This window comes from Parus major, chromosome 26, assembly GCF_001522545.3.
Source record: "Parus major isolate Abel chromosome 26, Parus_major1.1, whole genome shotgun sequence".
Classification (NCBI taxonomy): Eukaryota; Metazoa; Chordata; class Aves; order Passeriformes; family Paridae; genus Parus; species Parus major.
Window position 1 is genome coordinate 4,049,895 of NC_031795.1, and position 11,613 is coordinate 4,061,507.

At 53.4% G+C, this 11,613-nt stretch overlaps 1 protein-coding gene across 2 annotated transcripts in view; it reads right to left on the bottom strand.

Moving 5' to 3' along the window:
- RASSF5 (Ras association domain family member 5) overlaps positions 1-8,550 on the bottom strand; it is a 28,031-nt gene extending 19,481 nt beyond the window's left edge. Inside the window, exon 1 of one of the 2 annotated variants that reach the window (XM_015650755.3) lies at positions 8,221-8,550. In XM_015650755.3, coding sequence (XP_015506241.1) covers positions 8,221-8,236 — 16 coding nt within the window. In that variant the 5' untranslated portion in view covers positions 8,237-8,550. Of the gene's footprint in view, positions 1-3,886; positions 4,680-8,220 lie in introns of those variants that run through there. The other variant, XM_015650752.3, reaches the window with a different exon arrangement.
- Positions 8,551-11,613: the final 3,063 nt, after the last annotated feature.

The following is an 11,613-nucleotide window of genomic DNA, read 5'->3' on the forward strand; positions in this document are numbered from 1 at the left end:
CTGATTTACACACTCACACCCTTGCTCCTGGAGCTGGGCTCTGGGATCCAGGAGAACACTGAATTTCACACAACATGAAATTTATGAGCATGTTTTTATGGTGATCCATGAAAACAGCTGTTACAGTCAGACAGAAAAGCTAAAAGAGTGAGTGTGTAAATTAGAGAGTTTTCTTCAGTCTCTGGGTGAAAAAGTTGAAGTTTAGAGTTTAAAATAGTTTAGAAAACTGGAGACAAGATGGAGGATTTAGAATGTTGTTTCTTTTCCTTTTTCTTCACGTTCTCCTAGAGGTTTTTGGGTGATTGGACAGAAAATGTCACAGTGCAGCACACAGGTGATGGGTCACTGGGTCATTAAAATATAATTAACATGTCTATTGTTAATTGGGTAAGAATGAGTATAAAGATAAAAGAACTGTGTTGTTTGAGGCCATTTTGTGCTTTCAAAAGTGAGCCACAAGGCCTGGTTGTACCATCAGAAATGAGCCAGGTCGCAGTGATTTAAACTTGTGCAGCCAGTCTGGAGAGACCTGCCAAGTTTTGTGATCACATCCTAATGATTATCCTAATAAACACGAGAAACGAGATCCTAACGAGCTCAGGAGTTTTTGTCCTGACCCAGAGGACTGAAATAAAACAAAGTGGGACTCCTCATGAGGGAATATCCCCAAGGAGCTCAGCTCAGAGAAATCCAGGAGTGAAAAGAAATGCAGAATGGAGAGAGAGAAAAAAGAAACAAAAGGATTTTTAAAAAGTTATACACACACCTGTCCCTTTAACACACCTGTCCCCATCCAGGCACGCTCCTGCAGGTGAGGAGAAACCCCAGAACGCCTCATCCAGGGTAAAAGTTTCTCCCTCACCTTCTCCCCAGGGAAACCTCCGCTCCTGGGTGCAATGGAGCAGCACAAACCACATTCCTGCAGCCTCACTGATACATAAAGGATGGAAAAATCCTCAAATCCCACCAAAGCACGGGGTACCCCACGCCAGCTCTGCTCCTGGGAGGTGTCACCTGCAGCAAAAGATTGGCAAGGGTGGGGAAAGGACCCTTCACCTCCCACCACCAGGAAATGTCTTTGTGCAGGACACCAGCAAACGATTTAATGTCACTAATTATCACAGAGGGGTTTGGGTTGGAAGGGACATTAAGGATCATCCAGTTCCACCATCCCAGGGTGCTGCAGGTGCCTGACCTGGCCTTGGACACTCCCAGGGATGGGGCAGCCACAGCTCCTCTGAGCCAAGGCTAAAGATGAAAGGGCCAGCTCTGGTGACAGGGACGTGGATCTGCCACCAGCAGCCCCAAATCCCCGCCTGGCCAGGGCAGGGACACATCCCAGCCCAGCAGGGGCTGTCACCTCCTGTCCCCGGCTGCAGCAGGGCATTTCTGGAGCTGTTTCCTCTGGATGCTGCCCCTGTGTTGGACAGGAACCCATCCATGCACAGGGGGCTCTGCACAGACCAGATTTAACCCCTTCAGGCACAGGGGTGTGCAGAGGGGCACAGCCAGCTCCAGGATCCCACACTCATGGTCATCACTCCTTCATCCCCCTCCCTCAAAGTCCCAACTCCTTCAAACTGCATGGAACAACCTCCTTCCACTTTAAGGCCCACCTGAGCCTTTTAATTTTTAACTGCTGTACAAACACCATTAGATTTGCTTTTTACACTGCCCAAAATTCCAGAGCGGTCACCAACCTGGAAAAAAAAAATTATATCCTAAAAGTGAGGCAAGAGAGCTCAGTCCACAGGGGGATGTGAGTGCCTGTCCCTGCACCAGCCCCATCACCTTGCTAAGAGCCACTGAACTCGTGTTTTACATACACATTTCTTTCTTTTTCCTTTTCTTCCTTTTCTTTTTTATTTCTTTAGCATTTGGGTCCTTGGTTTGAATGTCTGGGGCTTGTAGGAGAGCAAAGGAATATCCCATGTTTGCTCTGCAAACTGGTTTCTGCTCAGCTCTGGTGAATTCTCCAGTGCCTGAGAATGAATGAGAGGAGCTGAACCAGTGCTGGGAGGGGAATCATCAATCTCCAGGGGAAACAGGGAAATCATTTATCATTTAACATTCATCTGGCCTGAGCTGTCTGTCATTCCCCTATTCCAAGTCAGTTGTCTCAAGTAAGCCTGGGGGGAAAGCAGGGAGATTTGGCTTTTTTTTTGCTTTTTTTTTTATTTTTAATTAGAGATAAGCTGCAGTTACACAGTAATTTAATGCATGACCTTTCCAGCAACTGGAAATGGGGGACATTGGCCAAGTCTTTGCTGGAGCTGCCAGCTGGAGAATGCTCCAGCTGTGGCTTCACCTGAGCACCTGCCACCACCCCCACAATGTCCCCTCTGCCCACAGGGGCCCAGATCTTCACATTTGGGCAGCTCCAGCACGCAGAGCAAAGCCTGACACGGGTAATTTGGACCACAGAAATGTCAATTCCCAAGCACTTCCTGCGGATCAGGCCCATTGTGGCATTTCTGTGTGGGATTAAAGTGTGACACCCCCTTAGTCACCGTCACTTATTAACAGAGCTAATCACTGGGGATCTGCTGGGCAACACTAATTTTAGAAAGCCTGCACAGCTTTAGGAAGCAGCCACGTGACCAGTTTGCCAAGAGGAGCAGGATGCCTCCACTTAGGCTTTAAGATAATTTCCATTCCAGTCAAACAATGGAACACTTGGAAATGGAGTTTCTTTTTAAAAAATAAAAAGAGAGAGAAAGGTTGTGATACTGTGAAAAACTTCAGTGGCTGAAGGGAATTTCCCTTTCCCCACAGACAGAGTCACTCAGGGGGATAAATGAGTAAATCAGTCCCATATAAATGCCCATCTCAGTGCCTAAACACAGGATTGCAGAATGGTTTGGGCTGGAAGGGACCTTAAAACTCCTCTGCCAAGGGCAGGGACACCTTCACCTACCCCAGCCTGGCCTGGGACACTTGCAGGGATGGGGCAGCCACAGCTGCTCTGTGCCAGGGCCTCCCCACCCTCCCAGGGAAGAGTTTCTCCAGTCATTCTGCCCACCCCAATCCTCCCATTCCCACCCCCAGGACACCACAGACCCCTCAGGGCATCTTCCAGCTCCACCTGACCCCCGTGGAAATGGGGCCAGGAGGAGGAGGAGGCTCCACAGGTGTCTGAGGGCTGGGACAAGGTGGCAGAACAGAGATATCCCTCATTCAAACTCTGGAATCCTCCAGGGGCTCACACACCTCCATCCTGAGGTTGGCTTTTGCAAAGCTGTGCTGCTTGAGGTGCTCCTGGCGTCACTGGGGTGACCTCAGGGCTGGCAGCAGGATGTGGCCCTGTGGCTCCAGGACAGCTGGAGGCTCTGAAGGGCTCAGAGGGTTCTGAAGGGCTCAGAAGGGCTGGGGCAGGACCTGTGGCACCCTCAGAACAAGCCCAGGGAAGGGTCCCAGTCCTTCTGCACCCCCCCCAGGGCACTGATCCAGCCCAGCCCTGCAGCTCCATCGCTGCACTCCGGTCTTGGCGGGTTTGGGTCTAAAGCAGATGGTTTGGGATCGTTGTTTGCAAACACTGGGAAGCCCCAGGGGCTGTTTCTGTGTGTCCAGGGCAGGAAAGGCCCCCTCGGGGACAGAGGTCCCTGTGGCACTGCAGCACAGCCCCAGCTGCTGCCCAGATGTTCTGGAGCCAGGGGGTAACAAAAACCCGATTTTCCTTTGGAGCTGCAGGTGGGACAGCACCGATGCCCCGTGCTCCTGCCAGAGCAGGGCTGCAGAGCAGCCACAGGAGAAGCTGAAGCCAGCTGTGCCCCAGCTGTGGTGGCAGCCCCGTGCTGGCAGGCAGGATCCCCACAGCTGGACAAACCCTGCACCCCAAAGAGCAGCAGAAACCCAGCCAAGATCCCCCAGCCCCAGCAGCACCTACCTCTGAGCAGCAACACCTCCCTGCTGGGCCTCCTCGGCACGCGCCGTCCCACCGACCAGGGCTGGCATTTGGGGAAATGCCTGAAGATTTTACGGATTCTCTTTGTTACAAGCCCAAAACAAGCGGCTGCTCCCTCCTTCCCGTCCGTCATCCTCGGGAGAGGAGGCCAGGAGCTCTCCAGGCACGTTCCAACCCCAAATGCTCTGGGATACAGCAGGCACCGGAGCAAGTGGTGTCTGCTCCCACCAGAGGCCTTTTCCCCCACGGAGATAAAGCACTGACATTCTCCATTTACAACCTGCTGCCATCTGACGGCCTTATTTATTTATTTTACCGAGGAGGGAGCGCAGCTCAGGGCTCGTGCATCTCCTGTAAGCCATGGAAAACTTTCTATTTCTGGGGCTTTTTGCTTGATAAGATAAAATAACCCAACGGAAGAGATTAGAGAGAGAAAGCGCAGGACTCGGCCGTGTGCTGGGAGGTCTCTTCCCGCCATCCTCTCTTCTCTCTTTGCTGCTTTTCCCCGCAGTCTTTTAAAGTTTGAGGGATAAAAAAAGTCCCCAGTGTTTAATCAGAGGTTAAAGGAATACACTGAGATTAAGTGTATCTGTAACATTGATTTAAACTCTGCACACAGTTCAGAGAGGCTTGTAGAGCCTTTCACAGCATCCATGAAAATCAGGGCATTTCAAAGGAGTGAGAGAGTGACTTTTTAGGGATAGGACCAGGGGGATGGTTTTAAATTAAAAGAGGAAAGATGTAGATGGGATATTGGGAAGGAATTGTTCCCTGGGAGGGTGCACAGGTGCCCAGAGGAGCTGGGGCTGCCCCTGGATCCCTGGAAGTGCCCAAGGCCAGGCTGGACGGGGTTTGGAGCAGCCTGGGGCAGGGGAAGGGGTCCCTGCCATGGCTGGGGTGGGATGAGATGAGTTTTGAGATCCTTCCCACCCAAACCATTCCATGGTGGATCAGTTACAGCTGTCCCAGGGGTCAAGTGATGGGGGGGGACACAAACACCGGCTTAACAAGGCCCCTGAAATCTGTCACTTTGTACCCCACGCCCTCTCTGCTCGGGACCCCTGTCACAAACAGCATCCAGCACCCTGCACAACACAGGGAATAACAAAGATGGAATTTAACCAGTCCAAACCCCACCCAGAGCAGCCAGAGCAATGAGGGGGATCTTTCTCAGTCACCCATAGACCCCTGTGCACCTCCCTCCCTCCCACAGCCAGACCAGCAAACTCCACTGAGCTTCACTGGGATGAAAACCAACCTGCAAGGTGAGAGCTGGAGCCTCGGCCGGTGTCTCTCTCCATAAACCCTTCCCAAGGCAGCAGGGAACATGACCCTGGGAGAGCTGAGGCTCGCCAGGAGCCTGTCCCAGGGCTCTGGGCAGGTCCCCGGGGCTCTGGGCAGGTCCCCATCGCTCCCCGCAGCTCCCGGGAGGAGCACGCCCTGCCTGGGGCAGCCTCAGTGGGCGGGAGGCACCCCCGGACCCCACCCCGTCCTCACCCAACCCCATCCCAGCAGGAAAAGCTCCAGGAATCTGCTCCAGGATCAGCTGGATGGGACAGAAATGCAAAGCGCTGTGGGTCCTGTGAACTGCCGGCGATTATTGTTTACAGCGGCTCAGGGACCGAGCGTGGGAGACACAAAAATCAGGGAGCAGCAGAGCCTCGTGCAGGGCTCGGTAAAGAACTCGTTATCTTAAACAAACGGCTCCTTGAGGAGCACTGCGATCGGAACTCAGGTTTACTCTAGAAATTAGAAAGAGAAATGGGGTTTTACGGGCTGTCTCCTTACGGAAATAGGGGCAGAGCACAGAACTGCTCCGGGAGACAGGGGCGGCTCCAGAGCAGAGGCACAAACCCCATTGGGATGATGCTGAGCTGGCTCTGTGGCAAGGTGTGCAGATCAAAGGCTGGCTCCAGGTGTGACAGCGATCTCACAGGTGCTGGACACGCCCTGAGGTTTCCCCCGCAGCAAAACACGGCCAGCTGCAGTGGTTTCCAGCAAAGAAACCCTTCAGCCAATATTCAAATATTCAATTATCAATACAAATATCAAAATACTCGAGTTTTTGGTTATGAGAGAGCCAGGGAAGCACTTGAGCCGTTCCCAGCACGGAGCTGCCCCAGCCCGGTGTCTGTGCTGTCCCAAAGGCCGATAGAACACACAGAGAGCTTTGGAGCCGCATTAAACACCCAAAAACTGCACCTGAGATCCCCCCAGAGCTCACCAAACACCCCACAGCATCTCTGCCCATCCCTGCCGGGAAAAGCTGTCCCCCAGCAGCAGCAGCACACACATTTACACCCCGACACGGAAATTATCTTTAATTTCACTTTGCCGCTGACTCAGCTGGGAGAGGTGCCAGCAGCACAGAGCATTAAACAGGAGAGACTCCAGACACTCCTCCTGCCCCAGTGGAAGGCTGGGAAGGAGGATTTTCATGGAATACCGGTGGGATTCGCTCCAGAGCTCCCATCTCCCCATCCTTTCACACTGACACCAGTGGGAGCAGGATGCTGGATGTCTGTCCTGCTCAGAGCCTGGAACATTCCAAATAAAAGCAGGAAAAAAGCTCCCATGTCTCAGGCAGCGTCTGCATCAGCCCCAGGGGCAGCAGCCACGGGCAGGACTTGGATTAAAATCAAAGAAAGTCCCCCTGAGCTTCCTTTTCTCCAGACTGAACAGTAAATAATTATAAAAAAATAAATATATCAATACATAAAAACATATTTATAGAGTATATTGATTAGTATATTAATTATATTTATATAATATATTAATATTGTATTGCTGTTATATTTATATTGCTGTTATATTTATTAATATATTATATTCTTCTAATTATATTACTATTACTATGATAGCATTACTATATTATATTGTATCTTGTTTATAATTATATTTATTGATATTGTATTTATAATAAGTAAATATATAAATAAATACATAAATATAAAATGTAGATAAATATAAATATATAAATTAATATAAATATATAAATAAATATAAAATGTAGATGAATATAAATATATAAATTAATATAAATAGATAAATTGATAAAAATATATAAGTTAATATACATATTAAAATAAATATAAATAAATATATAAATAAATATAAATATAAAAATAAATATAAACATATAAATGCCACTTTCCCATTTTACTAAATGCAACCAGATCTGGCTTAAATAAAAATAGGCCAGAACTGCACAAACAAAAACCTGAGTATCCTCGGGCTGCAAGTCAGAAGCAAACAAGCAGCAACTCTGCATCAGAGAGTGAAAAATAAATGTTCACCAAAGGGGGAGAGCACGCCCCGTCTGCAGCTCTCAGGCATTTTTAATGGGAATCGCTATTGGGATGACAGGGAATGCAGATATGGGTGTCCCTCCCCTCCCATCCCGGTTGTTCGGGGAGTTTTTGAGGCAGAATTACTCCCACAGTCTGTATAATTCTCCGAAATGAAAAGGGAAATAGTTATTTAAAATCTGTTTCAATATAAGTATGGAAAACTTCCTGTCAGAGGAGAAGTCCCTCCAAACAGCTATTTATACAGCATTTCGCAACGCCACAAAATTCTGTGAATTGCCACTTAAAGTCGGCATTTCAAAGCACACAAGGACCAGGAGCTCACCCCGCACCTCGCCCCAGTTTCCAGAGGTTGGCGAAAGAGCCTCCGCAAAGTTTTCTTCCCTCAAATAAACCTTATTTCTCCTAAACTCGGTATTTCTTTAAGCACGTTCATTCCCACATTCCCTGCGGCACACCAGGAGCTCCCAGCCCGGGGGAATCGCCCGGCCCTCAGCAGCTTTTGGGAATTAATCAGGAAGCAAAGGCGCACCCTAGAAATCAGATTTACATCCCCCTCGTTCCACCGAGGTCCCGGCGTGTCCCCGTGTCACGTTGTGCTGGGTTACATTTAATTAACAGCAGTCAGGGCTAAAGCCTTAATGAGCTGCAGCAGGGCCATATGGTGCTGCTGTCCTTCCTCATCCTCCTCATCCTCCTCATCCCAAACGGCACCGCCGAGAGCCCTGCCCGCCCCGCAAATCCCCACCAGAAACATTTCAATTGCCTCCTAAGCCAAGGAAAGCCAAGCGCAAGGACCAGAACTGGCTGAGCCGGGCTCTAATTACCCCGCTGAGGCAATTAGCTGCTGCTGCCGCACGTGCCTGGCACAGCCCTCCCAAACAACCCCAAAAATGAGCGGCGACGCTTCCCTCAGCCCCAGCCCGCGGCTCAGTCCCAAATTATCCCCGGCACCGCCTCCCTGCCCTGCACACCCTCGCAGGTACAGGGGATGTTGTGGGCACAAACCTGCAGGGAATGGCATCAGCGTTAACGCCTTCTGCCAAAAACCAGGAGGCTCAGCTGACCCCCACCAGCGAATTTTTAAACTCCTCAAGCTCCAGCAGCTGCATCCCAAAAGAGTTTCCCCTCCAGCCTGAGGGGCTGAGCTGGACAGGAGTTATTTCACAGCCAGCAGGGCTCAAATCCCCAAGTTTTCAGTGACGGATTGGTAAAAACTCTTCTTTTCCTCTCCCGCAACGCCTAACCCGGCTCACAGCTCGCCAGGACCAGGGGACACGGCCCCATCTGGGTCACCCCGGACCCCTCCGTGCCCCTTCCCACCCCGGGGAAGGATGGATGTCCTGCAGAGCACGAAGCGGGGCAGGACGGATCCGGAGTGAGGAGCTCCTCGGTGCATCCCACTGCCACAAGCTCCCTCACCCCAGGGGTTTGGGCAGAGCTTCAGGCGAACTTGCAAATTCTGGAGGACTTTACCCCCCACTGGAAATCTTTACAAACACCAACCCTCCCCGCTCACCGCTGATGCCAGCCCCGCCCATGAGCCGATCATCTCCTCTTTCCTGAAAAGCTTTATTTTCCAAACCCGGAAAATGAGGAGACCCCGGCCCGGCCCCTCCCGGTGCGCAGCCCCCAGGGGAAGCGGGGGGAGCCCGCAGGTCCCGGCAGCACCAAAGCCGGTCCTGGGGGGTGCAGAGCTGGGGAGAAGGGGAGGTAGAGGGTCCGGAGGGGCAGAGTCCGGGCAAGGTGAGGGATGCGGGACGGCAGCAGCGGGCGGGGATGCGGGCAGGGCAGGGGTGCGGGACAGCGAGGAGCGGGCAGGGGACAGACAGGGGACAGACAGGGGACAGACAGAGGACAGACAGGACGCCAGGAAGACACAGGACAGCACTCACAGTCGCAGCGCAGGGCGCGCTCCCGCACCGCCTCCCCGCACAGGTCGCACCAGCCCCGGCGCGGCAGCCGCGGGGCGAAGCGGTGCCCGCGGCCGAGCTCGGGGGGCTCCCGCGGCACGGCGAAGATGCTCCGCACGTCGGGCAGCAGCCTCGGGGCTCCCCCTCGCCTCCGCAGCCGCCGCGCAGCCCTGGCCCCGCCGGGGCTCTCCGGAGAGCGGCCGCCCGCGGGGGTCGCGGCGGGGCCCGGCGGCCGGCGGCGCTTGGGAGCGGGGGGCGGCAGCGGCCGGGGGCACGGCCCCACGGCCGGCGATGCCATGGGCTCGGAGCGGCTGGAGCGGGGCAGCGCAGGCGCCTTGGACCGGCCGGGAGGGAGGAGACACGGCGGGAGGGGCGGGGGTGGCACCGGGACCGGCCCCGCGGGGACCCCCCCCGAGCATCGGGACTGTTCCGCAGCTTCCCCCGCAGCGATGTTTCCCCGTGGACGCGCTCCTGGCCGTGGGATTCCCCGTCCGCGCCCTGGGAATGTCCCCGCAGCCGCCTCTGGCCGGGAATCCCCTCTGGCTGTGCTTGGTGGGACCCCCCCGGGCACCCCAGAGCCAGGGAGCTCTCCCCGCTGGACGATGGCCCCGCGGGTCTGGGGTGCCCCGGGGGGGTCCCACCAAGCACAGCCAGAGGTTTTCCCCCAGCGTCATCTCAGCCGCAGCCCCCGCGCTTTGTCGCGGCTTTGTCCCCGCCGGAGCAGGACGGTCACGGGTGGGGTACCCCTGGGAAAAGCCCCCTGTCCCCTCTGCAGGGACGGCCTGGAGGGCTGGGACACGCAGGAATTCCCTCCCCGAGCTCCGGCTCCCCTGCTCGTGGGGAGCGTGAAAGGGAGAAAGAATCGCGGCCGAACCTGGGGCTGCCTGGGGCTGCCACCCCTTCCCCTGGCACCGCGAGTGACCGCCGGGGTGGCACGGAGGATGGGGGGTCCCTGTCACCCCCTGTCACCCCCTGTCACCCCCTGTCACCCCCTGTCACCCCCTGTCACCCCCTGCTCCCTTGGCTGGGGACGGTGACACACCCCTGAGTCATGCGGGGCACCGCTGGCCCTTCCCCGCCGCTCTCGCTCGTTGCGATTTGTTCCGCGTTCATTCAGACAGAATTACCCCCGAATTTCTGCGGTTTTGGAAGAGAAGGGAGGTGAGAGGCGGCTGCAGCAGGGCTGGGTGAGTCCGGCCTTATGGGGAGCCGAATTTGACGTCTCCCGTGTACTCCTGAGGACAGGATAAGCCGAGGATCTCCAAATCCTTTTCGAGGATTCTAATTTGAAGGATGGATTAAAACACCGGCTCTGAATCACAGCAGCCTAGCGCCAGAAGCAGCCCCTAATCAGAGCTTCAAACCAAAGCAGGAATAACGCAGCTGGAAAAATTCGAGTTTTGTTCTAAGCAGCAAGATTAATTTTTGGATGGTCTTTTCCTTCCCAATTCACTTTCATACTTCCTCTGCTTCTGTTTGAAAACGGCAGCAGATTTATTCCTCAGTAAATTGTTCCACAAAAATTTGGTGTTTTATCCTACGCCCTCCACAAACTGTTAATTGTATCAGGAATCACCTACAATAAAGGAAATTTCTGAGGATGAAAGTCTGCCTGTCACCTGGCTGGGAACCTCCTAAAACCATTCTGGACTTTCATTTTCCTGATCCCATCCTGGGAGACACCTCCAGTCTCTGTTCTGCAGCCTCAGGGCATAAAAATCCTAAATAAATATTATATTTTCAGTCCCCACAGCAAGCTCAGCCTGCACAAGAGGCTCATGACAATCATTATCCTTCCCAGCTGTCCCTTCAGGTATTCTGAGCTGACAGCACAGGGAGCTTTTTTAGGCCACAGGTTGAAATATTTTTTTGGGGGGGGGGAAAGAAAGCCCAAGTAATTAACATTGGCAGGAAAATTCTTGTTTCATTTGGATTCCAGAAGTCCCCTCTGCAGCTGCAGTGTTACAGCAGTTTAAGCATGACAAGGGCTATTAGCAAAAACTCTTTTTTCTGCTTGCCAAGAAATAAATCCCTTTTTGTTGAAGCCAAACATGTTCCAGGTCAAATGCTCAGCTGGTGCGAGTCAGTGCAGCTCTGCTGAACCCCAGGAGGTGCAGGAGGGACCCTGCCTGGGCTCCCTGCCCTGTTCCTCCCGGAATATCAGTGAATCCTGGCTGGATTCAAAATAACCTCCGTTAGAAAACACGGAGAGCCCCAGAAAGCTTTGAAGGGATGGATTAGTTCCACCTCTCCACGGCAAACAGTTGGGTTTGACATTCAGGATGTTGGTTTTTATAATTAAAATGAATGGGGAGCTCTGGTGCCAAATTCCACCGGGGAAAGGTTTCCTGGGCGGGGGAGGCTCCTGGGCACCCTTGGCGTGTTCCTACAGGAAAGTCAGGCTGGGCACAGCCCTGCAGCTGCTGCTGCTCCTTCCTTCTGCTGCCCTTGCAGGGATGGATGTGTCCCGGCACCGGCATGAGCCCGG